The 27,836-nt window shown below is 45.2% G+C and overlaps 1 protein-coding gene across 3 annotated transcripts in view; it reads right to left on the bottom strand.

The window, feature by feature from the left end:
* Positions 1-27,836, bottom strand: part of LOC121289240 (chitin synthase chs-2-like) — a 67,463-nt gene that overhangs the window by 24,796 nt on the left and 14,831 nt on the right. For 2 of the 3 annotated variants that reach the window (XM_041208476.1, XM_041208486.1), the window contains exons 6-9: positions 16,527-16,700; positions 14,134-14,311; positions 11,469-11,570; positions 10,224-10,365 (exon numbers count right to left, since the gene is read on the bottom strand). In XM_041208476.1, coding sequence (XP_041064410.1) covers positions 10,224-10,365; positions 11,469-11,570; positions 14,134-14,311; positions 16,527-16,700 — 596 coding nt within the window. The remainder of the gene's footprint in view (positions 1-10,223; positions 10,366-11,468; positions 11,571-14,133; positions 14,312-16,526; positions 16,701-27,836) is intronic. The other variant, XM_041208495.1, reaches the window with a different exon arrangement.

Here is a 27,836-nt window from a genome sequence, read left to right on the forward strand (position 1 = left end):
ATAGCCTCACCAGCGGCTGGAGACATGAGGCAGGAGCACAAGTCGGGTGGGCATTCGGCCCCCCATTTCTTGGATGAGTGCCTTGTGGTCCTCGTGGAGAGGCTGGTGTCAGGCTCTTGTATGCAGGGATGGCAGGAGGAGGCCACCACAACTGACCAAAAAAGACTGGGAGCTGGTGGCAGCCGAGGTCATCAGCCATGGTGTTATTTGGCACACGTGGATTAGGTGTCACAAAAGGTCAATGACCTGCTGTGCTTGGCAAGGGTGAGTACCGAATTGGCATGAATCAGTGTGTTGAAGTGTTACGGTCTGGCTGTCCCCCTACCATGGAACTCAGGGGTGTTAGAGTCTGAGTGCCAACTGCCACTGACACCAGAAATGGCCAAGGGGTGAGCACTGGCTGCTTGGCCTGAGTGCCTTGCAGGTCAAGGGTCACAACTCAGGTGTGTCCTGTAAGTGCTTCTCACATGGGGTAGGCCGGGCTGCAATGGCACTGTAAGTAGGGAGTGGACTAACCAATGTTCCCCTTCCCTTTCAGAAGAGTAGTCATAACACCATCGAGTGGTCAAGGACAGGCTGAGGCCTCCCAAACCTAATTTTGACGAGGTACAAAACGGATGCCTTGAACTAGAGTCCCGCCACCCACCTTGGTCAGCCGGTTGTGGAGAGGCAGGGGTCTCTGAGGAAGGTAAGAGTGCAGTGAGAGTGTCAGATTGTGTAAACATTTTTGTGTAGTCTCTTCACTGATGGGAGCCTCAAAACTGGAGTCCCCATTGATCATTAAAAGATGATGGCATCATGATGCAGATCTCCACTGTCTCACCAGGGAGCCTGGCATGCACAGTGACAGTGTGATGACTTAAACTAATGATATGTCATTGTTCTCCCTTTGATTCGCCAGCTTGCACTCGAGCGCAGGACCCTGAAGAGCCACCCTTGATGCCAGAGGACCACGGGACTTAAAATGCACCTGCGTCACATCCACTCTCTGAACCAGGCGCCAGTGCAGATACCAGCACCTCAGTGAGCATTAGATCATTGGCTAGAATGTTGCTGCACCGCAGTGAGGCACATTTGCTTGAGGAGCAGTCGGAGGCAGAAAGTGCCCAGGGTGCCAGCAGTCAGTGGACTGCTGGAGACCAGGACAAAACCTGTCAAAGACAGGTGAGCCTCTGGAGTCGTCCATTAGGCGGCAGCTGCTGGATGTCCAGTGGGATGTGCGAGAGGATCTGGCGGAGATTCATGAGGGTATACATGCCATGGTCTCCATTGTGGAGGAGTCAATGCAGAGCATAAGTACTGTGTTGACCCTCATTGCAGAGCGCACTGCCTCCTTCTTTGAGAGAGGCAGCTCCATGGACAGAGCAGGGGTTTCTAGGGTTGCACTCGGACCTGCAAGCCTTCACAAAGGCAATGACCTCAGGTGGTGAGTGCCAGTGTGGGAGATGGATGAGGCACCCAGTGTCCCAGCTAGGTGCCCACATATCAATGGCAAGTAGGGAGGTCCAGAGCAACCTCATGTTGGTACACAATCTGTTGTACTCTCTGCGGGCTTCTCTCAGAGCACTCTGGGTGACGACAGTAGCTCCGTCTCCACTCTGCCAGTGACCATGGCATCTGATGAGGCTGTGATGACTGGGGAGATGCCAGCCGTGGCACTGGCCACTCCATCCCGGTCGGGGCCAGCACAGGCTCCACTGGCCAGAGGACGGGGGCCAAGGTCACCAAGGCCAACATGACAGCAGAGTCAGCAGGCTGTCTCTAATCCTGCTGCCAGCGAGCAGGGTAGGTTGGGGACAAAAAGATGCAGCACTCGCAAACATAAGTTTTAAGGCACTATGAGCACAAGAGGCCATGTTTTGTTTAGATGTTTACTGGTGTGACCACTAACACCATATATAGTTATGTTCATTTCATGTGAGTGTCAGCATGATATAAATTTTGCTTTTTGTCTTTATGGCCTGAGTAGGCTTCACTTGTTTTGCATGTGCAGGATATGCCAGTATGTAATGCTGGAGGTGAACGGCCCTAAACTTTATTGCCCAGGCACTGAGTGGACTTTGTGTTCAAATGAGAGGTTCATTTCAAACATCCTGGCTGGAGTCAGCAGCCCTGACATGAGGTGGAAGCAGATCTTTGGCAGTCTAGCTGAAGGAGCGTTGGATCAAGGTGTCCCTGCCTCCCTGAAGGATCCAGAGGTCTGCCTCCATGTGTTCAGCATTCTCCTCACCATGCTCCTCTTCTGACTCACCACTGGAGTCATCCTCTGTGTCCTGTGGAGCTGCCTCAAGATCCTCTTCCTCCAGTGGGTCCCCGCTTGCCAGAACCAGATTGTGGAGAGTGCAGCATGCAACCACTATCAGTGCCACCCACTCTGGAGGGTATTGCAGTGCTCCCCCCATATGGTCCAGGCATCAGAAGCGCATCTTCAGAATAACTATGGTCCTCTCTATCACCGCACTTGTGGAGGCATGGCTCTGCTTGGGTGGTGGAGAGACATCTTCAGCCACCTTTTCAAGGGATAGCCCTTGTCACCCAGCAGCCATCCACCCAGTCAGGCTGGAGCACTGAATAGCCTCGGCACCTAGGACTGTCTGAGGATACAAGTGTCATGGGAGGTGTCAGGGTACCTTGCATAGACTTGCAGAATCTGCACCTTGTGGTGACAAGCTATCTGCACGTTCATGGAGTTATAACCCTTCCTGTTGATGAAGGCACCTGGCTGACCTGCTGATGCCCTGATGGCCACATGTGTGCAGTCGATTATACCCTGGCCAAGAGGGAAGCCAGCAATCGCTGCGTACGGAAATGAATAAATGTCATTACCCGCCTGAATGGAGCATCAGTCACCAGCTTGACGCAACTGTGCTCAGCTGATTGGGAGACTCCACAAAGATCCCCCACTGGCTCCTGGAATGAGCCAGAGGCATGGAAGTTTAGGGCCACTGTGACCTTCACAGCAACTGGCATGGGGTGTCCACCCACACAGTTGGACCTGATCTCAGGGCCAATCATATGACAAATGGAGGTCACGGTCTCCCTGGAGAGGCGGAGCCTCCTTCAGCACTGCACTTCAGATGTTTTGAGGCAGCTGCATCGCTGCCTGTAAATCCTGGCAGCAGAATAGTGGTGGCATCTCCAACCCGTTCCACCTTGCACTACCTGCTGGCCCTGAGCTCGTTGTTCCTGCGCCTCTCCCCTGGAAGCTGCATTGGGATACCTGGCCTCCTCTCCTTTCTGCCCCCCTCTTTGACCTTAGAGGAGATGCCAACAGTGGAGACCACAATCCCCCTTGCCAGGGTAACAGAAGGCTGTCTGGTACCTGGAAGAGCCTACATGGTCAAAACCCTCTTTGGAGACACCAATGAGTCCTGAGATGAAGCCTAGAAATGCTAAAAGTGAAGTTCAAAATAGAGATGAAGCTATCAAGTTCAAATAACATTCAGCAGCAAACTTTTTCCTAAACTTCTCACTCCTCACGATGGCAATGCTATTGACCTCTTTTATCCCATCCTTGATGAAGTTTCCTTAAAGGTTGGCTGCCTGCCTGCCCATGCAACAATTGCAAAATTTCATGGGCAACGTAAAATTGTGAACAATTGCTTTTTTAATGGCCTTAAGTGGCTTTTTAATTGTTGGCAGGTGTGGCTCCAATGCCCGCATGTGCCCGCCAACCTGAAGATTGCTTGTGTGCAGGGATGATGTAAGCACGCTCGCCCGGCATCACCTCACGCTATTTTATGTCTGTTCGGGTCAGGTACGTGTCCGCCTGTGAGGCATAAAATTCTGCCCATTGTCTTTTTTTAAAATACTCAGGACAAATAAAATTCACCTGCTTTATTTTGAACAAACTGCATGCCCAATTATCACCATCATAATGTTAAAATATAAAGGAAAAGGGAGAGGACTTGCATTTATAGACAACATTTCACAACTTCAGCACTTCTGACACTGCAGCATTGGAGTGTCGGTCCAGATTTTGTGCCTCAGTCTCTGGAATACATCCCACAACCTGCTGACTCAGAAGTGAGAGTGCTACCACTGAGCGCATGCGTGAAAGAGTGTTGGACCCGACTCATCTTCCTCCCCCCACCCACACAGGTAGAGCTCAGTGCTACCGATCACGTATTACACTGGGTGGGACTTAATTGACCCGCCTGCCTAAAATGGCGATGCGGAGCCGACCACGGGCGGCGGGCGGCTCCACGACTGCCCCTGCCCGCTCCTGCCCAGCCTACCCAGCGCGGGAAAAATTCAGGCCCTAGAAAAGATTGTAAGGGGGAAATGAGGTCGAGGGTGTTAAAGAGATTGCATAGTGGTGGGGGGGGGGGGGTGAGATTAGAGGTGATGAGATTGCTGGGAGAGGATTTACAGAAGGGAAGTAATCACTGGTCAGCATTAAATTGCAGCAGGTGCTTTAAATCCTGCTGCACAATGACAGCGCTGTGTACCATCTATAAAATGCAATGCAACAGTCTGCCAAGGCATCTGCAATGGTCCATTCCAAATCTACGATTTCTATCACCTAGATGGCTCTGTTTGTGTGATTTAATTACTTTTGGAGTCAGGTAGACTGCAAGCTTGTAATCATCAATAGAAGCTATATGTAGAAATGTACTTGAAATGCTAATGAGTAAACATGAATGCTGTCTTAGCATATAAGATGCGAAGGGAATTTGCATCCTTTAGATAGGTGAAGGGATTGTTTGAATTTCAAAGGGGTGTTTGTCTGTTTACAACTAGTCAGATAAGCAAGGCTAGGGAGTGTGTTTATATTTTCCCCAAAGGTTACTGACAATATTAGCAGCATGAAAATTTTTATATTATAGGAACACTAGAATTCCAAAGATATATGGAGCAATAGAATTTACATATTAACGAGAGAGAAACATATATAAAGGAGGATGAAAGGCTATGTTGGAGGGCATGTAAGATTTAACAGAAGTAGGTAAAACAGCCTTGAAGAATCCTCCAGCCATTTGTGCATATGTCTGTTATGTCCAGTAAAATTCATTTGGAATTCCATTGTCAAGTGGGTTCTGTGTTAACTTTCTGGGTTTTTAAAAAAAAATCTAAAATCTGCTTTGGACTGTTGCCTTAAAGGGGGTGTGTAACAGGGAATCAGTTTAATTAGGAATTTTAGGAGTTGTTTTAGTATTAAATATTAGCACTCATATGTATGTGCTTGAAATTTATTTTGTTAATAAATGTTTTAATTTAATTTTTTAAAATCTCTAAAGCTCCTAGTGAACTCATTACTTCTGAATTCAGTGCACACATCTTCTTGTAATAAATACAAACTGCAAAACCATTGTGACAGGGTGACCAAGTTTCCCTTGTGGATTCGGCCTGCCTGGCACACATTGTCTGCCACATCATAACATCATCTATCCTATCAATTCCCCTTAATGTCATGATAAATTCAATAAAATCAGTCCTTAATTTTCTGAATTCCAGATTATACAACCCAAATCTGTGGCTTGCCTCATAACTTAACCCTTGGAGTCCAGGCATCATTCCAGTAAATCTATGCTGTACTCCCTCCAAGCCAATATATCCTCCCCAATTCCCCAAGGGGCTGGATGTCAGGGTGGCCAAATAAATTTCCTAGCCAATTCCTGCTGGCCGCCATCTTGACTGGCACAGATAATGTGGTGGGTTGTGACCCGGCACGCACTCAAAGTAACATTGGGTTTATCTTTTTAAATAAAGAGATAAAAACAAAAAACTGTGGATGCTGGAAATCCAAAACAAAAACAGAATTACCTGGAAAAACTCAGCAGGTCTGGCAGCATCGGCGGAGAAGAAAAGAGTTGACGTTTTGAGTCCTCATGACCCTTCAACAGAACTGGGTGAATCCAAGGAAAGGGGTGAAATATAAACTGGTTTAAGGTGGGGTGGGGGGGGTTTGGTTGGGGGGGGTGTTGGGTGGGGGGAGAGAAGTGGAGGCGGGTGGTGTGGTTGTAGGGACAAGCGAGCAGTGATAGGAGCAGATAATCAAAAGATGTCACAGACAAAAGAACAAAAGAACACAGGTGTTGAAGTTGGTGATATTATCTAAACAAATGTGCTCATTAAGAATGGATGGTAGGACACTCAAGGTATAGCTCTAGTGGGGGTGGGGGGGGGCATAAAAGATTTAAAAATAATGGAAATAGGTGGGAAAAGAAAAATCTATATAAATTATTGGAAAAAACAAAAGGAAGGGGGAAGAAACAGAAAGGGGGTGGGGATGGAGGAGGGAGCTCAAGATCTAAAGTTGTTAAATTCAATATTCAGTCCAGAAGGCTGTAAGGTGCCTAGTCGGAAGATGAGGTGCTGTTCCTCCAGTTTGCGTTGGGCTTCACTGGAACAATGCAGCAAGCCAAGGACAGACATGTGGACAAGAGAGCTGGGTGGAGTGTTAAAATGGCAAGCGACAGGGAGGTTTGGGTCATTATTGCGGACAGACCGCAGGTGTTCTGCAAAGCGGTCGCCCAGTTTACGTTTGGTCTCTCCAATGTAGAGGAGACCGCATTGGGAGCAACAAATGCAGTAGACTAGGTTGGGGGAAATACAAGTGAAATGCTGCTTCACTTGAAAGGAGTGTTTGGGCCCTTGGACGGTGAGGAGAGAGGAATTGAAGGGGCAGGTGTTGCATCTTTTTCGTGGACATGGGGAGGTGCCATAGGTGGGGGTTGAGGAGTAGGGGGTGATGGAGGAGTGGACCAGGGTGTCCCGGAGGGAACGATCCCTACAGAATCCCGCCGGGGGGTGAAGGGAAGATGTGTATGGTGGTGGCATCATGCTGGAGTTGGCGGAAATGGTGGAGGATGATCCTTTGAATGCGGAGGCTGGTGGGGTGATAAGTGAGGACAAGGGGGACCCTATCATGTTTCTGGGAGGGAGGAGACAGGGCCCTCAACTGTGTCCGGCCCATCTCCCGCGCATCCACCCTCACGCCTTCTCCTGGTCTGTCCTTGGCTTGCTGCATTGTTCCAGTGAAGCCCAACGCAAACTGGAGGAACAGCACCTCATCTTCCGACTAGGCACTTTACAGCCTTCCAGACTGAATATTGAATTCAACAACTTTAGATCTTGACCTCCCTCTTCCATCCCCACCCCCTTTCTGTTTCTTCCTCCTTCCTTTTGTTTTTACCAATAATTTATATAGATTTTTCTTTTCCCACCTATTTCCATTATTGTTAAATCTTTTATGCCCCCCCCACCCCCACTAGAGCTATATCTTGAGTGCCCTACCATCCATTCTTAATTAGCACATTTGTTTAGATAATATCACCAACTTCAACACCTCTGTGTTCTTTTGTCTGTGACATCTTTTGATTATCTGCTCCTATCACTGCTTGCTTGTCCCTACAACCACACCACCCCCCCTCCACTTCTCTCCCCCTACCCAACACCGCCCCCCCCCCCCTCCCCGCCACCCCACCTTAAACCAGTTTATATTTCACCCCTCTCCTTGGATTCACCCAGTTCTGCTGAACGGTCATGAGGATTCGAAACGTCAACTCTTTTCTTCTCCGCCGATGCTGCCAGACCTGCTGGGTTTTTCCAGGTAATTCTGTTTTTGTTTTTATCTTTTTAAATGCCTGCCTCAATTTGAGTTTCCCTGAGTTTGAGAGCTTCAGCGAGGTGGGTGGGTTCTTGAAGCCTGAGTGAAACAAGTCAGATCAGTCAATTCATGAACCTTGCTGTGGAGCCTGTTGTGCAGTCAACAACCTTTCGACAGAAATGTTTAAAAGGTGTTGTCAACTTCAAATGTCCTAGTTAGATTCCATATGACAAGTTAGGTATGCTTTAATTCAGTAACTGATCATAGGATTCTGTCCTTAAAAAGTAAGTGGCTATTAAATTGATCAGTATTGTCTAAGTGTTCGTATGCATTTGATAAATTTCTCCAGTAGCTAAAGGGTTCTTATGCATTTTCCCCTATTGAGAATCAGATATTAATGTGTCAACTAGATCCTGTGCTTTGATTTTTACATTGATTTAAAGTCCAGATATCTGTTAAGCCTTTGAGAAAACTGAACAGATGCCTGACTTCTTTGATTGAAAGCGCATGGTTAGACATCTGTTCAGTCAATTTCAAAGGCTCTATTGTATTTAGCTCTGGAAGCTTTATATATAAAACTGTGCAATGAAATCTCATTATAAATGCCTGGCTAAGTTCCAAATCTTACTCATGGATTTAGCTGAGCAGGGGCTGATTGCAAAGCTTTTAAGGGGACTATGAACTTTGTTTCAATGACAGTTTTAATACTTATTTAATGTTTCTTTGAAGCTGTTTTCCATAGCTATTTGTTTGTTTTGACAGACATATGAGTACTTAAGAGAAAGTTTATTTTACAAGTGGAGTTTGAATGAACAACTGTTCACTTTGATGGTTTCATGAGCATTCTATGGTGTTATTATAGGGCTCATGAGTTCTGTCCATATTGAGTGAGTGGGTACAGTGAATGATGAGCAGGCATGAAGGAGGAATGAGAGCATGGAGAGCTATGAGGAGGAATGGAGGGGGCATGGGATTGGATAATGGGGGTGATAGGTAAGGTGCCTAATAATCATGAATTGAAGTAGGCTGATGTCCCAGAAAATTGATGTGAGTCTTCTAACCTGCCAGCCTTGACACCTGCTCTCCTCCAATCCCACCTCCTCCACTCCCACCTTGGTCGTGCTTCGGGAAGCAGCATCCTTGACTCCAGCCCGACCATGAATCCCCAGGGGAAAATAATGTGTGCATGTGTGTTTATACAAGAGGCAGGAACATGATGTCAGGGAAATGACCCGACTTGAGATTCACACTCTGGCCCATGGTTACGGAACTGAATATGGTGCTCCAGGTATGGTCTAACCAGGGTTTTGTGTGAGTGGAATATAACTTAAACCCCCTTGAATTCTAATCCTCCAGATGAAAATGTCACTATTCCGTTTGCATTTTTTGAATATTTTCTGTACCTGTTCATGGCATTTTAATGACTATGTACCGGACCCCCAAGTCTCTTTGGGCCTCCACTGTTTCTAACTTTTCAATAGTTAGAAAGCAACTTGTTCTATTTTTTAAGGTCCAAAGTGGATTTTTTTTGTCGCAGTTTTCCCCATTCACTTACTCCAATAATGGCCCAGATCTTCCGGTCTTGGATTGTCAGTGACCAGACATGTCTCCAAAGATGCACTTCGGGACACTGCAGAGATCCCAATGCAACGACACTGTGAGAACTGCCCGGGAAACTTAAATTTCCAATAGGAAATTTCCCTACTCTCTGGGACCCTCTGAATTAGAGTCAGAGACTTTAGACAATTCTGACTTACTTACCTGGATAGTTACCCAGGAAACATCAGACAGAAAAGTCCAAGTCTAAGTACACAACTGACCACCCCCCCCCCCCCCGACACATGACTCTCCTCTCGACCCATCCCCCGACTACCTCCCTGACCCCCTCTCTGACCTGACCTGACTCGTCTCCACCACCTGACTCGCCCCCAGCCCAACCAGACTAGCCCCCACCATCTGATGCCCCAACCCCCTGACTCCCGCCCAACCTGAAACCCCTCCTGACCTGACTGACTACACCCATGGCTCAACTACCCGCTCACCCACCCACCATCCTACCCAGCTACCACCCTACCCACTTGCCACATACCCAGCTGACAGCCTACTCAGTTCCACACTTACACATTCACCCAGTCATTCACCCATTCGCTCACCCATTCGCTCATGCACTCATTCACTAACACACTGAGAAGCTGCTTAAGTACTGCAGCTAGTGCTGTAAAAAGGAGGCATGGCTTATCTTCCCAGCAATGATCCAGCGTTTCCCCCAATGGTTTAAATACCCAGGGTTTAAATACTGTGATATTAAACAAATTCTAATCTTTTTGCCAATGGAATTTTTTTTTGTAACTAAATGCAAAACTGGAATTTTTAAATGTAATAACTTGTGATGGAACTTAGAATTTCAGAAGCTCTTAATCAATGGGTTTGCTCATTTACTGTTCTTTGTTGTACAGATGGAAAGGTGAGTGATTGCTTTGGTTCACAACACAGTTTAAATATTTTACTTAAAATGCAAATAACTGTGGAAACACCATTTTTTTTTTATTCCTATAAACACATGTAGCAATCTATAAGTCATGACTTATATTTTTTCTTCTGTGTTATGTACTTTGCAAGTAAGTAAAGATATTGAATAAGGTTGCGTAGAAAGCTAAATATAACTTCATACCAGTTCCAGTTGGATGTATTCTACCACATGCAGCCCCGACATGGGGATATCGTCTCAGCCTGTCAACTAACAAGATTAAAGCTGAGGGTTGGAAGTCAGTGTCGCCATCCAAGGCCAGAATGTATGTGTTCTCCTTCTCAATCTTTTCAACAAAATGAATATAAAAAAACATGAGATTTATTATGCTTTTGAATAGAAAGGTCTGAAAATTACTGTATGATAGAAGCATGCAAATAGCTTGTTTACATAACATTTCTATTTACCAGAGACATAAAAATCCCAATACTGACACGGTGAGTTTGGCAAGCAGGGGACAGAGGATGCAGGGTTTTGGACAGGATAAACAGAATTCCTGTTCTCTTTGAGAGGATCACCTCCCGGAAGTCAGCTTGAATGCAAGGTGTGACTTCCAATTGGATGGAGAGCTCTCCAGCGTAGGTATGAAGCATGCAGCTGCTACTGAAAGGGCAGGATTTTACGGCCCCAGCGGATGTGGCGAGCCATTTAAATCTCCATTCAGTTCAGCAGGACTGTAATATCCAGCCAGGCGGGAGGGGCCGTAAAATCCTGGCCAGAGAGTTTAAGAGGGAGGTGGGGGATGCTCAGTCTGATCCCAACCCCAGCAAGGGATGAAATCCAAGGTAGGGTTCAATCTTTGGGACGAGGAGAGTCTCATTCCTGATCAAAGGAAGGGGTCTGGTCCCAGTTAAATTTGATCCCCAACACTGCATGGGGGAATTTGTCCAGCGGGGCCAGGTGCAGATGGTAGGGGCAACTGACCCAAGGGAAGTAAGCAAGCTTGAGAGCTAGGAGAAATATACCTGCTCCAAATGCAGGTATACTTCCACATTCTCTCCAAAGATGTCATCACCTAACCTTGAGCTATCAGGTTTCCTGAGGCCTGAGAAACCTGTCCGGCCAGGGTTTAACAACTGCCAGCCTCATTAAAATGTCTAAGTTATCAACCCATATTCTGGGAGCAAGCAGGCAGCCTGTTCCTTGTCTCATCTCTGTTCAACCCAAAATGGGAAGGGGATAGGAGTCAAGCTTGAGATTTTTTACATTTTATCATCACTTGACTCAAGCCCATCTGTTGTTTGGAGTTTACAATTCACCCCTTCCTGTTTAATACAAACAGATCAAGGCATCAGCTAAAATGCTAACTGGAGAGAGAAACACACCCTATAAATTGCTATTGCACATCATAATTTGAGGCATTAGAATGTGAATCTCATTTTTTTTTACCTTTAAGGCATTTGCAGTGGACATTTCATCTTCAAATTTTTCTGATAGGGTAATATACTTTCTATTTAACTTCCATCCCAGCAGATAATACATGTACATGATCTGAAAAGAAGCATACAAGATACAAGCAAAAAATGCTAGCATGCACAGAGGCATGCTTTGTTGCTTTGGAGGTGATTATTTTCCAGTTCTCGACCAAGTTACTAACAATGTTCAGGAGTCAAATATATCTGATTAGGCTTCAAATTTATATCTCCGTACCTTATGTGCCTCAGACCTTGAGAAGATTTCAAAAGAACTTTACTACTAACATCAACATTGACAGTCAAAGACAACTTTGATCTCACATGCCTTTGGGGAACCATTTGAAGGCTTCTAAGTCTATTTCTGCAACTCACTTGACAATTTTGGATCAAGCACAGACCATCTCATTTGAATGCAGCTGCCCTAAACACCTCAAACCTTCCAAATCACCAAACAGCATGTCCAATAAACCTCCTGGAAATCAGATCTGATACTAAGGCACCGTTAATTGAGCGCTGTCCCACAAAATGAGCAGAAGGTTAAAGGGATAATTGGTGAACAAACAGAGGAAAGATGGAAAACTTTTCTCTGCAGCAAGTTGTTGTGACCTGGTGGATAGAAGCAGATTCGAAACAGTAAGACCTTGTTTTAAGTTGCCCCAATTTAAGTTGATTCATTAGAATGCAGTATTTGTTTTAGGTCCTGTTTCCCTGATATAAGTCCTGATTTCCAGTATAAAGGTTCTTCTCACATCATCACACAATCAGCTGCCGTCATGCAACATCAGGTCCTGTCGGGTCAGCGTCATTGAGTAGTGTGGTATTCAAGGCAACATTGATCCCTTTTTGAAAAAAAGGCATCCAAAGGCAGAGTTTATTAAATTCTGGAGTTTTGCTGTGGGAGAGTCTTTTAAATCAGCAGTGAAATTTGATGTTTTAAAACATCTTGAGGCTGGGGAATAAGCAATCGATATTGCTAGAGTGCTTGGGCTATCCCTTACAGTGCAACAGCCAGGTTATCCCACTTGCCAACATGCCCAGCATCGAGGTTCTAAATCAGTCAAAGCCACCTCCACTGAAACGCTTCAGAGATGTCCTCAAAGCATCCATGAAGAAGTCAAACACCTGCCCAACCCATCAAGCCAGAGTGGAAGCACATCTTCCCCAAACCCAAGGGACTGCCTATAAGAGACAGAGACTGGGAAGTGTTACCTAATTTGATTTTTTTTACAGGATTTATTTTATATTTAGTGATTTATTTTATTTTGCAAGTTATTCCAGCTTAGAATGCACAGTGCTGCACATGTGGTACAGTATTTCAACTTGTACATTGTTTTTTTCAGATGAGAAATGTCTGACGGAAGCTAGCCTCAATTTAAACATTGATTCCTATGGGAAACCATAATTCACATAAACTTGATTCATTTAGAGTAGTGATTTTCAGGAATGCAACCATAAGTTATGGTGTGGATTTACTGTAGTAACTTTCAAGGTGGAATTGTATACGAGCAAAGGAAAATTTGTATGGCTATGGGGAAGGAGCAGGCAAGTACCAGTAGATCTAATGGATAGCTCTTTCAGAAGGTCAGCACAAGCGCAATGGGCTCCTTCTGTGCTGTGGGCTTCTACTACTTTATATAATGGCATCTATTGTTATAACTCTGTAGCCTGCTGGAAGATATTTTTCATGATTCATCACAGTATTGAAAGCAGCAGCATCCACAGACAAATGGACACTAAGAATGTACAACACAAATAAAGATAACATGCCAAATAAAGTCTAATGCTTTTTAAGTTGGCAAAATGTGAGTCTTATCATTTGAACCTTAAATGCTTTAGTTACTTGAGGTTATGATTTTGATTTAAACCATATCTAAAACTATTCTGATCTTACACATTTTTATTGTTTACTTCTCAGTGAGCCATGATACCTACTAAATGCATTAGCTGAACAGCTAAGTACTTAAACCGAACTGCTCGGAAAACACTGTCAGCAGTATTATATAGCAGAAGTCTTATTATTACCAGAGGGTATTTCCTTAGAAGTAGTAACACACTCCTGAATGAAAAGCTTAGTATGCTTTTTCTTTGCTTACAAAGTGACAGCCACACCCTGAAATTCAGAACTCCCTTAAAATTCGTTACAACACTGTCATGGTATTGTATTATTGTAATAAGATTGTATTAAAGAGGAAGTGGTTTGTCAATATAATTATAAACATTGAGAATTACAGATTCTGACCATCGTGTTATTGGGTCAGGTTACAGTGAAAAATATATTTTAGATTTTGTGTTATGTTTATTTTAGTGTTGGATATATTTCAGTGAAAAATTTTCTTTGACATATCTCTCCGTTACATTAAAAATGTCAGGCTTTATTTTCTGCAAAAAAGAATACCTCATCCTTTCCTAAAGTAGAATAACAGGTTCAATAATGTGAATAGGAGAGCAGAAAACACATGAGGGGAACCTGGTACACAGTCTCAGAGCAGCAGGTGAAATTCTGATTTAAAGCCCCAGACTATCATATATTTAACATCTTGCTGTATGAGTTTTCAGGTTTAGTAGGAATGATTTCTGCTCCACATTTCTAAATGTATGACTTGCTTTAATTTTATACTCTATTCATTATTTAAACGTACTTGAGACCATCTCTTCTTGTGCCGAATTTTCTGCTTGTCTTTCAGATGAACATATAGTGTGTTTCCATATGGAAGGGTGTAGGTGATTCTTCCACCATAAGGCGTCTCCATTATGGTTTGCTTTACCAATTCCTCATCTTCTTCATCCTTCAAAGTCTGCTTTTCACGTGAAAATATCCTGCATAATAAGGAGTTTAATTTCAAAAAATTAATTACAAGTTCCTCAGGAGTGTGACAGATACATGTTACATACAGCCATGGTGCTGCAGCAGTCTTACTGTTACAACTGTATGTTCGCATAGCTCCTTAAAACTAACACCCTCTGAAATGTTCCCCCTCCCATTGATGATATTACCTGCTTAAACAAAAACAGACTTCAAAATTAAATTGGCACAGTTGTGAGGAACAAACAAAAGGATAAATTACATTCTATTAATCCCATTCTTTTAGTTTTTAAAAGGTGTAATGATGATTATACTTTAAGTGGATACTTATGTAAGGTTAGACAAGGCTCACTGTTCTTATTTCTATCATGTCATATTTGTTTGTTCCAATATTTAGATAAGATATTGCTACAGTTAACAGCCATTATTAAAATACTGTCAGAAAGTAATGGATAATAAAGTTAGTCAAATATTTTTATGTGTTCTATTAACTGAACAATTACTAACTTAAATGCATTTGGATTAAATGTATCCATTTTGTAATTCTGGGCTATACTAACCTATAATTGCAATAAGTATTGTCCATGTTTTATGAATCTGTACATTTATAGAATAAACATTTTGCTTTGGTTCAGACATTTCACACCTTGAATCAATTTTTTAATTCTTTCATGGGATGTGGGCATCACTGGCAAGGCCCGTTCACATTTCCCCTTGACTGGCTTGGTAGGCCATTTGAAAGTCAACCACATTGCTGTGGTTCTGGAATCACATGTAGATTGGACTAAGAAAGGATGGTAGATTGCCTTTCCCTATAGGACATTAGCAAATCAGTTGGGCCTTTATAACAATCAGTGGTAACGGTCATGGTCAAAATTGCAGAGACCAGCTTTATATCCCAGATTTATTAATTGAATTTAAATTCCATCAGCTGTTATTGGGGAATAAGAACCCATATCCTCAAGGCATCAGCCTAGGCTTCTGGATTGCTAACTCAGTGACATTACCGCTACTCCCCAATCCTGGTGAATTATGGTATCAAGTAAATACAGGTACCAGACCATGTATCCGGGAAGCTTCGGACTGGACGTGTGCTGGATTTGGGGATTTTATGGATTTTGGATCCTAGGCCTAGCATGTACAAAAGTATGAAAAAAATAAAGAAAAATCTATTTAAATTGCTACTCGTGGTGCCAGCTATGAATGTAGCCGGTTTTCAGGCCATTTCGAATTTTGGGACGCCAAATAAGGGGTCTGATATCTATAGTTTTTTTCTCTTACTGAGTGGATTTGAGTTTGAGTTATTTTTAAATGTGTTTTCAAGCAAAGTAAATTTTAACAGATTTAAAAATGACTCAGGCTGCAAGCATTGAAGGTGTGTAATAAAGCTAAAGAAACCTGTCTGTGGAATGTCATGGCTCATTTTCTATTTGAAACAGATGCTTAAGCCCATTAGTCAGGATAGTCTCTTTCCCTTTTCTTTAACCTCATATCCTAATGGGAGAAGGGGTAAGTAACCAATGTTATTGGCAGGCTTACTGGTGAATTACTGAATGGGGAGGAACTTAGAATCACTGGCCAGGTCATAGAGGAAAAAGACAAAGGGACATGGAGACAGTTAGACTGCAAATGGCAATTTATATAGCTGGGGTTGGAAACTAAAATTCAGGTCAACTTTTGCAGTTCAAAGTTGTTCTGAAAGAAATGGATTCTAAAGACAGATAGTCAGCTTATGAAAGTGATTAGGGCTCACAGTTAAATTTTTCCTATTTTACAAAGAAAGAATTGAAATTGATTGAAATAAGTGGAATTTGCTGTTCTGTATGTTATTCTGTATGTTCACATAAGGTTAAGCAGATCAATGATTCTCAAAATCTTTCAGTCCACCTTCAGGAAATGCAGAAGTGTACATGTGAAAAACTCAGTATAGGCAGATTACTAGGGAGTCCTATTGGTTCACCCTGGGATAACCTCTCACATAGTTAGACATTAGGCAGCATGAGGACAAACATGAGCATAAAGCACTCGATCATGTACTTAGGGTCACTAGCGTCATTGTATCCAAAAGAATGCCGAAGGCAGTCCTGAAACTTGTCACAAATTGATATCTAGTTTCCAAGCTCATTTCCTAACATAAAATGCAGCTGGTGGTCAGGGGCTTGTCGACATTATTATGAGTTTTATTTATATAAACAGGAATTCATACTGAATGTAAGATAGTTCCAGTACTTGTAAATGTCCTCCATTATGCAAATGAGGTTCTTCACATATTGATTCACAACTCTTTCCTGCACATTGTTATCTGGACTGGTGAGATGAAAAGAATCATCAAAATAAACGTGTGCTTCAAAGTCAAAATTGTCTTTGTGGGATTTTGAAGAGTTTGGTTTGTATTTGTCCAATCTGCAAAATAAGATAACATTGGCTCAATGAGCTTTGGATATACCAAAGCAGGCACAGTAATAATTGTTAAAGTTGAATCTCTTATTTCATAATCTTATGACTAATAACGTTTATATCAAGCACTTTCTTCATGAACATTTAGTTACGACAATAAGACTGTCCAGAAGAAAGTCAGTACAAAGTCAAGCACTCAATTTCCAATTCGAAAGTCACTGGTTTTGACTTCAGTGCGGCATTCACTGTGATTCTAACTGATTAGGTTTTCTGAGATTTGTCTCTACTTTGCTAGGTCATCATATCGGGTACCATATAGAAATGAGAAGTCCTTTCTTCAGGAAATTAATGAAGAGGTTAGCAACAACTGGGCCCCTGCTTTGGAATATACCGCTTCTGCTTGCTAACCATAGGATAGAATGGTAACAGCAGGGGAGGCCATTCAGCCTGTAGTGTCCCTACTGTTCCTCTTTTAAGAGCAACTCAACCAGTCCCATTATCCTGTTCTTTCCCTATAGCTTTGCAAAATTTCTCACTTCACGTGCTTATCTAATTCTCTTTTGAAAGCCCCAATTGTACCGGTCTCCACCTCACCTGCAGGTAGTGCATTCCAGATCTGAACCACTCAAAAAGTATTTTTCTCATGTTGTCGTTAGTTCTTTTGCCAATGACCTTAAATCAGTGTTTTCTGGTTATTGAACCTTCCTCTAATGGGAAAAAGTTTCTCCCTATCTACTCTGCCTATGCACTTCATGATCGTGAACAGTTCTATCAAAGCTCATTTCAGCCTTCTCTTACCTGAGGAGAACAACCCCAGCCATCCATATTATTGAAGTCCCTCATCCCTGGAACCATTCCCTAAATCTTTTCTACACCCTCTCTAAGGCCTTCATGTCCTTCCTAAAGTGCTCATATTTTGACACAGAGGCCAAAATGTTTCACCATAACTTCCTTTTTTGTTCTTTATCCCTCCAAAGCCCAGAATTTTGTTTGCCTTTTTAACCACTTTCTTGGGTCGCTCTGTTTCTACACCCTTTTTAAAACTGTGTCCTTTATTTTACATTATCTCTTCTCATTCTTCCTACTAAAATATATTACATTACACTCTCTGCATTGAATTCAATTTGCTAAAGAAACATAGAAAATAGGAGCAGCAGTAGGCCATTCAGCCCTTCAAGCCTACTCCGCCATTCATTATGATCATGGCTCATCATCCAACTCGATAGCCTGCTCCCGCTTTCTCCCCATATCCTTTGATCCCTTTCGCCCCAAGATCTATATCTAACTCCTTCTTGAAAACATACAATGTTTTGGCCTCAACTACTTTCTGTGGTAGTGAATTCCACAGGCTCACCACTCTTTGGGTTAAGAAATTTCTCCTCATCTCAGTCCTAGATGGTCTACCCCGTATCCTCAGACTGTGACCCTTGGTTCTGGAATCCCCAACCATTGGGAACATCCTTCCTGCATCTACCCTGTCTAGTCCTGTTAGAACTTTATAGGTTTTTATGAGATCCCCCCTCATTCTTCAGAACTCTAGCGAATATAATCCTAACTGACTCAATCTCTTCTCATATGTCAGTCCCGCCATCCCAGGAATCAGTCTCGTAAATCTTCGCTGCACTCCCTCTAAAGCAAGAATATCCTTCCTCAGATTAGGAGACCAAAACTGCACACAATATTCCAGGTATGATCTTACCAAAACCCTGTATAATTGTAGCCAGACATCCCTGCTCCTGTACTCAAATCCTCTCTCTATGAAGGCTAACAAAACATTTGCCTTCTTTACCACCTGCTGCACCTGCATGCTTACCTTCAGTGACTGGTGTACAAGGACACCCAGGTCTCATTGCACATTCCCCTCAATTTATAACCACTCAGATAATAATCGGCCTTCCTGTATTTGCTACCCAAGTGGATAACCTCACATTTATCCACATTATACTGTATCTGCATTTGCCCATTCACTCAGCTAGTCCAAATCACACTGAAGCATCTCTGCATCCTCCTCACAGCTCACCCTCCTATCCAGCTTTATGTCATCTGCAAATTTGGAGATATTACATTTAGTTCCCTCATCTAAATCATTAATATATATTGCGAATAGCTGGGGTGCCAGCACCAATCTCTGCGGTACCCCACTAGTCACTGTCTGCCATTTGGAAAAAGACCCATTTATTCTTACTCTTTGTTTCCTGTCTGCCAACCAGTTTTCTGTCCATCTCAATACACTACCCCCAATTCCATGTGCTTCAGGTTTACACACTAATCTCTTATGTGGGACTTTGTCAAAAGCCTTCTGAAAGTCCAAATAAACCACATCTACTGGCTCCTCCTCATCAACTCTACTGGTTACATTTGCAAAAAGTTCCAGTAGATTTGTCAAGCATGATTTCCCTTTCATAAATCCATGCTGACTCTGTCTGATTCTGCAACTGTTTTCCAAGTGCTCAGCTTTTAATCTTTTATAATGGACTCTAGAATTTTCCCCACTACCGATGTCAGGCTGACTGGTCTATAATTCCCTGTTTTCTCTCTACCTTCCCTTTTAAATAGTGGGGTTACATTAGCTACCCTCCAATCTGTAGGAACTGTTCCAGAATCTATAGAATCTCGGAAGATGAACACCAATGCATCCACTATTTCTAGGGCCACTTCCTTAAGTACTCTGGGATGTAGATTAACAGGCTCTGGGGATTTATCAGCATTCAATCCCAGCAATTTCCCCAACACCATTTCCCTACTAATACTGATTTCTTTCAGTTCCTCCCCCTCACTAAATCCTGTGTTCCCCAACATTTCTGGTATGTTATTTGTGTCCTCCTTTGTGAAGACAGGACCAAAGTGTGTATTTAGCTGGTCCGCCATTTCTTTGTTCCCCATTATAAATTCCCCTCTTTCTGACTGTAAGGGACCTACATTTGTCTTCACCAATCTTTTTCTCTTCACATAACAATAGAAACTTTTACCGTCAGTTTTTATGTTCCCTGCAAGCTTACTCTTGTACTCTATTTTCCCCTTCTTAATCAATCCCTTGATCCTCCTTTGCTGAATTCAAAAATGCTCCCTATCCTCAGGTCTGATGTTTTCACTGGCCAATTTGTATTCCTCTTCTTTGGATCTAATATTATCTCTAATTTTCCTGGTAAACCATGGTTTGGCCACCTTCCCTATTTTACTTTTGCGCCAGACAGGAATAAACAATTGTTGCAGTTCACCCATGCGCTCCTTGAATGTTGGCCATTGCGTATCCACTGTCATCCCTTTAAGTAACGTTTCCCAATCCATCATAGCTAACTCGCACCTCGTACCATCGTAGTTTCCTTTATTAAGATTCAACACCATAGTCTCAGAATCAACTACGTCATTCTCCATCTTGATGAAGAATTCTATTGTATTATGGTCGCTCTTCCCCAATCTAGCACAACTAGATTGCCAATTATTCCTTTCTCATTACACAAAACCCAGTCTAGGATGGCCAGTTTTCTCGTTGGTTCCTCAACGTATTGATCCAGAAAACCATCCCATATACACTCCAGGAATTCCTCCTCTACAGTATTGTTACTAATTTGATTTGACCAATCTATATGCAGATTAAAGACACCCATAATTACCAACGTTTCTTTATTGCATGCATCTCTAATTTCCAGTTTAATGCCATTCCCAACATCACCACTACAGTTTGCGGGTCTATATACAATGCCCACTAATGTTTTTTGCCCCTTCGTGTTTTTCAGCTGTACCCATACAGATTCCACATCGTCGGAGCTAATATCTTTCCTCACTATTGCGTTAATTTTCTCTTTAACCAGCAATGCAACACCACCACCTTTGCCTTTTTGCCTGTTGTTCCTAAATACTGAATACCCCTGAATGTTCAGTTCCCATCCCTGATCACCCTGCAGCCATGTCTCTGTAATTCTGGCTATATCATACCTGTTTACATCTATTTGCGTGGTTAATTCATCCACTTTATTGCGAATGCTCCTCACATTAAGGCATAAAGCCTTAAGGCTTGTCTTTTTAACATTACTTGTCCCGTTCCCACTATTTTTCACTCAGGCCCTGTTTGATTCTTGCCCTCGATTTTTCTGCCTATCACTTTACTTATTCCCCTTTCTGTCTTTTGTTCTTGTCCTTGATTCCCCCTCCTCTGACTCCTTGCATAGGTTCCCTTCCCCCTGCCATTTTAGTTTAAACCCTCCCCAACCACTCTAGCAAATATTCCCCCTGGGACATCAGTCCCGGTCCTGCCCAGGTGTAACCCGTCCAGTTTGTACTGGTCCCACCTCCCCCGGAACCAGTCCCAATGTCCCTGCAATCTGAAACCCTCCCCCTCACACCGTCTCTTCAGCCACGTACTCATCCGATATACCCTGCGATTTCTACTCTGGCTAGTACGTGGCACTGGTAGTAATCCTAAGATCACTACCTTTGAGGTCCTACTTTTCAACTTACTCCCTAACTCCCTATATTCTGCTTTTAGGACCTCATCCCTTTTTTTACCTATGTTGTTTGTACCAATATGTACCACCACCACTGGCTGTTCACCCTCCCCTTTCAGAATGTCCTGTAGCCACTCTGAGACATCCTTGACCCTAGCACCAGGGAGGCAACATACCACCCTGGAGTCTTGTTTGTGGCTACAAAAACACCTATCTATTCCCCTTACAATTGAATCCCCGATAACTATTGCATTCCCACACTTTTTACTCCTCCCCTGTGCAGCAGAGCCAAGCATGGTGCATTGAATTTGGCTATTGCTGCCTTCCCCTAAGAGGCCCTTCCCCCCCACCAGTATCCAAAGCGGTATATCTGTTTTGCAGGGGAATAGCCACAGGAGATTCCTGCACTGCCTGCCTAGTCCTCTTACTCTGCCTGGTGGTCACCGGTTCCCTCCCTGCCTTTGGACTCTTAGCCACCTCTCTATATATGATATCCACGATACTCTCCACCTCACGGGTTCTCCACAGTGACCCCAGCCGCCGATCCAGCTCTGAAACCTGGGCTTCCAGGAGCTGTAGCTGGAGACACTTCCCACACACATGCTGGCCCCGGACACTGGAAATGTTCCCGGCTTCCCACATAGAGCAGGAGGAGCACACCATGGCTTTGAGCTCTCCTGCCATGACTTAACCCTTCAAAAGGTTTAATTTAATTTAAAGATACTTTATATTAAATAATATCAATAACTCTAGGGCCCTTCTTCCTTGCTCCTTGTTGTTACAGAATATAGCCCGTACAAACGATGAACCACGAAATAAGAACTTAAAAACTATAAGTGATAAAAGTAGTAAATACTTACCCGACCGTACTCACAGTACTCAAATGATCACCTCGTTCCCAGCTCACTGAACTCCCTCAGTCACCTCTGCTCTCCCAGCTCCTTTTGAACTCCCGGCTCCTCTCGCGCTCCTTTTCAACTCCCGGCTCCACTCAGGCTCCTTTTCAACTCCCGGTTCCTCTCGCACTTCTCTTCAACTCTCAGCTCCTCTCGTGCTTCACTTCAACTCCCAGCTCCTCTCACACTTCTCTTCAACTCCCGGCTCCTCTCGCTCTTCACTTCAACTCCCAGCTCCTCTCACGCTTCTCTTCAACTCCCAGCTCCTCTCGCTCTTCTTTTCAACTCCTGACTCCTCTCGTGCTTCTCTTGTTTGTCCATTCCACCAGCCTGTCCATTTCATCTTCAATTCTATCACTATCCTGACAGTTCACAATACTTCTAAACTTTGGGCAGAATCGTCCGTGCCCACTGGAGTCGGGCATGTTTGGCTGCGTGCGCGGACAATATGGCGAGAAGACCAAAAATTGGCTTCTCATTCGCTCAGCCCGTCAATGGCGGGCCGCGTTTCCCGCCATGGTACATTGGCAACCTCATTGTAATACATCTGCATATCATTATAAGGCCAGCCCACTGGAATCATCCCCCTGGCTGGATCATCCACCACATTGGCATGATTTCATGCCAACATGTTTCACAACAGCATATATAAGGTGTGCGCTTGGAAGGCTGCACTTTGAGGGGAACTTGGAAGTGAGTGCACAGTAACACTGCGCAGCGCTTGCCTGGGTCGCCAGTTGGACTTCAAGGTTGAGACGCATTGAAAGCATTGGAGCAAGAGCTGCCCTGAGGTTGAAGGTAGTGTAGCTGTGGGATGGGGGTGGGAGGAATAAAGTGGCCTCGCAGTAGGCAAACCTTGTAAAACATGACCATTCCTCTGCAGCTGAGACATTTCAGATGCAGTCACATTGACATGCTTGGAGTCGGGCCTCTAACTTATCAGCTCACGCAAGAAATGCAGAGGCCATTCAAGTGCCACCAAGTGCCTCAGAGCTTGTCATCCCTCAGGCACAGACTGTAAACTAATGAGCATTTTAGTGGACTGCAGAGCAGTTGGACGACCAGGCACATTGTCCAATCTCCTCACTAAAGCTGGCCATGGAGCAGTCACTGGTGGAGGTGCTCACAGCTCCTTGCAATGTCATCATCTTGGTCTGGACCAGTCTCCCCATGGATCAAGCTAACAGTGCAGCCTTGCAGTGCGGGTTAGGAGAATGGCTGCCCTGAACTGAGAATACAGCATGCAGTCCAATGGGCGAAGCTGCCGCCAACCAGTCAGGTGGAGGAGGATGGGGTTTTCGGTTGCCATGCAGCAGACTTAACTCTGGCCATCCAAGTGGTGACCAGCACTCTCCAGGATGTGTTAAGGGGCCTTCAGACTTAATCATCTTAGCATACCCAAGCTAACCCAGGTACCTCTCTCTTTCATCCTGCAGGAGGACTAACTGTATGCCTCACAATGTACAAAGAGCAAAGACGATGGAGGGGAAAGTGACAGAGGCACCTCTGGCTGTGCAGAGGCAGGAGCAGCGCCCTCAGGAAGAATGGGTGGCTGGTGCTCCCACACACATTGCTGAAGGGCCACAGTGAGCCATCATTGATCGGCACCCAGGCAGATCCAGCATCTATAGACACTGCCTTTCATTCCTGCAGATGGCCAAGAATCAGTGTTGCCGAAGACTGTACATGTCTAGGGAACTGGTCGGTCACATCCGCCAGCTGCTGCAGGATTTGGTGCCAGGGGGACATGGGGAGCATCCACTGCCTGTGGCCATGAAAGTGACCGCAGCACACAATTTTTACACCAATGGCTCCTGTGAGGGTTCCACAGGTGACCTCTGAGGGATATCACAAGCCTCTACCCACAAATGCGTCCATGAGGTCACAGATGCCATCTTCATGAGGGAACACAACTTTGTGCATTTCGCGTGGGATCAAGAGAGCCAGGATGCAAGAGCAATTGGATTTGCCCAGATCTCGGGTTTCTTACAGGTTCAGGGTGCAATCGAATGCACTCACATGGTGCTCAGATCTCCATCGCAACATACGGTCAACTATGTCAACCGCAAGGGCTTCCATTCACTGAATGTGCAGCTGGTGTGTGACCAGCAGAAGCTCATCCTGCAGGTCTGTGCACAGTTTCCAGGGAGTGTCCATAGCTCTTACATTCTCAGTCTCATGTCTTCCAGGGTCCACAGAGACTGCAGGGATGGCTATTTGGGGACAAGGGCTATGGGCAGAAGACTGATGGCACCCCATGCTGTGGCCTCAGACTGCAGCACAGCGAAGGTATAATGAGACTCATGCTGCAACTCACAACTTGGTGGAGCAGACCCGTGGGATGCTGAAAATAAGGTCCTGGTGCCTGGACCAGTCTGGTGCAGCCCTGCAATACAGGCCACAGAGAGTGTCATGCATCGTCATCGTCTGCCATGCCCTGGCACTGCAATGGTGAGAGCAGTTGGCTGAGGAGGAGATGGAGAAGCTGGACGTCTCCTCCGATGAAGAGGATGTCAACAGGGATGAGGGTGAGGAGGTCCTTGCTTGTAGGAGGGCAGCTTGTTGTGCTCTGTGATCAGGGTCATGTCATGGAGATGCAGCCATGAAACTTTAAAAGCATCTCATCCTTTGTCTGCCTTCTGCACCTGACCCCTTCAGGAGCACAGTGTCTCTGGTCACAGATGCTGAAGAGATAGGGGACAGATCCACCTTAAAAATGCTCAGAGCACACAGAGAGAATGATGTAACTCAGTGACGCCTGCCCATGACATTCTGGCAGCAATGACAAGCACAGTCAAGGTGCAGACATCAGTAATGTGTCCAGTGAGTGTGAGGCTGGACCATCACTTTGGTCTGAAGTCTGCACAAAGCACAGGGAAGAGGCCCTGGACTGAGGCATCTGCCTTTTATCTTGTGCAGAAAGGTTTCACATCTGAGTGACACAAACACTGCTCATCAGAACAAGGAGCCACAGGCAGGGAGACATCCTTGGTAGTTTATTTGTATTAGTGAACATTATGTACAAGTGATCAACGCCCATGCTTAGGCAGTACAGCTGCATCTTTTTAACTTTCCTAACCCTGCCACTACTTCTCGGTGTTTGCCGAACATACAGCGGATCTGGAGGCAGCTTGCTGACTGCTACGCCATGTCTGGGATGACCTTGGCGGGTGTTGTCTGGAGGGCCGAGACCTGGAGGGCCCCGGCCTGCTTTCAGAGCCCTGCTGTGTTGCAGTGGCACCCTCGGCCTGTGGAGCTGCGGAGGTCACAGAAAAAGGGGAGTCGGATGGGTCGGACACTCCCAGAGTCACCTGGGTGGATGGCCCCAGGGGGTGCACCTGCTGATCTTCCTCCCCATGGGAAGGGGTAGCTGGAGTGAGATCAGGCTGCACCACATCCTTCTCACATACGCACTGTTGAAGGCCAACTGTGGCATCAGCGATGGAGTTCAGCCCACAGAGCAACGCAGGAGCAACATCCTGGACCAAGGCCTCCATGGCGGCCACCATCCTACCAGTGTTGCCCTCAGTGCATTGCAATGCTGGCGCTATCACCTCAGCCTGAAGGTGGACAGACTCATCCATCATGCCTTGCAATCTGAGGAGTGCAGCAGACATCCTTTCCTAATGTTCCTGAGTTTGCCTTTGCAGCATCAGCAACTGTGACATAACTGAGTCCAGAGGCTTGTCATCTGACTCAGACTCAGGAAATGTCTAGCCTCTAGCAGCCATCCAAGTGCAGGACACCTGGGAAGTCTCTGCTGCGGCCTGCTGTGATCAGAAAGTAGGATATGCTCACCAGATTGTGATCCTGAGGCTACTCTAAAGCTAGGTCCCACTGAGGTGTGTGGCTCTGTGCTGTTGCAGGGTGTTGGTGAGCGCTGTGATGGGTCTTCAGGGAGGGTTTCAGTGGTTTCATCTTCTGAATTTCCCTCAGGGCTTGATTGGAGACCCTGGGTCATGGTCTCTGTTGGCTTTTTCCCAGGTGTGCCTGCGAAATCAAGGAGAGGTCATAGGTGCGAGGCAAGGGGCTGCGGAACAAGACACATCACTCACAACATAGTCGTCTGATGGATTTTGCACTCCTGTATCCTCACTTGGTGGAGCACCACTGACCTCACCATCAGCACAAGAATGGTCCAGATCCTCACTATCCAGCTGGGTTTGTCTGTTTTCAAAGTCCGTGAGGTCCTTGATTTCAGGCATTTATCCACTATTCTGCAACCTCTCCCTCTTGTTGTGTGCCAGCTTGTCCTGAATGAATAGAGATGGATGGAGTGTAAGCAGGATGCCTGCCAGGCCAGATGATAAGTATGCCTGGCATGTGTGGGTGGTGAGTGGTCCCATGGATGGGATGAGGACAATGATGGTGTGTGTGAGAGAGTGAATGGTGATTTCCCTTGAACTGGCAGTGAGTGAGGGCCCTGTGGATGTATGATGGGCTTATGAGTGTGAGAGCTGAGAGTGATGAGAAGAGTGACTTACCTTGGTGGAACAGAGATCATTCATCCTCTTGCAGCACTGGGTGGATGTCCCCTTTTGCAGGGCATTGATACTGACCACCCCTGCCCCCGCCTCCCAAGCCGGATAAGCGATATTGCTGCCCATCCTGTAGCCAGAGTAGGGTACAGGACACCACCGGGGATTTCCACTACATCCAAAAGGCGCTTGAGCCCCTATTGAACCTGGGGGCTGCAGTCCTCTTGCCTTTCGGAACCATGTCATCCATGCAGCAGTCCAGGACTGGAAGCATCTAGTGATATACGCGTGGCTGCACTTTAAATATGGCACCTGGCATGAAGAAGCCGCGAGGTGGTGGTATGGAGAGCGAATGAGAGCCCGCCCACCATCGAGATGGCGTATTTCCCAGGAACTTATAATTAATGTGGTGGGTTTGGGATGATACAGCGTAAAATGTCGCTTTACCAACCCCCCACCTCCTGCCCCCACGACCACACCTAATGAAAATCTGGGATGATTCTGCCCTTTGTGTTATCTGAAAACATTGAAATTGTGCCCTGTACACCCACGTCCAGGTCATTAGTAGAAATCAGGAAAGTTCTGATCTCTGGGGAACCCACTTTATCCCTTTCTCCAGTCTGAAAAACAACCATTCACCACTACTCTCTGGCCAGAATCTGCGGATCAGGGTGCGGGAGCGGGTCTCGCTCACCGATGCGTAAAATGATATCACCGCGTGTCATTCTAATTTTCAGTTCAGCATGCACGCACCGGTGTTGGCTGCGCTCCCACCAAATTGTCAAAGGTCTGTTAAGGCCAAAAACACTTAATGGAGCTGCCCGTCCAACCTTAAGGCCGAGGCAGCCTTCGCATTTATCATGAAACCTCACCCATGGGCGGGATAAGGTTTCATGAAGTGTTTATCAATGGAGTAAAAAATTTTATTAAAGTTCATTGACATGTCCCAGCTCATGTAACACTGTCACATGAGGGGACATGTCTTAAAAATGTTTTTTTTTGTTTATTAAAATTTTTGACCAAACTTATCTCCCTGGGGCAGCTCCGTGCCTTGGAGATTTCTGCACTCTTATGCGCACATGCGCCTACTCTCCCCGCCCACACAGGGAGAGCTCAGCACTTCCGGGTGTGCGTGACGCCTTAATTGACTCACCCATGTAAAATGGCGGCGCACAGCCAATTGCAGGCAGCGATTGGCTGCACACCCACCTGCGCCTGCTCCTGCTCACCCCCCTGACGGGAAGAAAATTCTCCCCTCTGTTTCCTGTCAGTCAGTGAACTTTGTATCCATGTTTCCCGTGTTTTCCATGGGCTTCAACAGAA

The sequence above is a fragment of the Carcharodon carcharias genome, chromosome 2 (assembly GCF_017639515.1).
Source record: "Carcharodon carcharias isolate sCarCar2 chromosome 2, sCarCar2.pri, whole genome shotgun sequence".
In the NCBI taxonomy this organism is placed as follows: Eukaryota; Metazoa; Chordata; class Chondrichthyes; order Lamniformes; family Lamnidae; genus Carcharodon; species Carcharodon carcharias.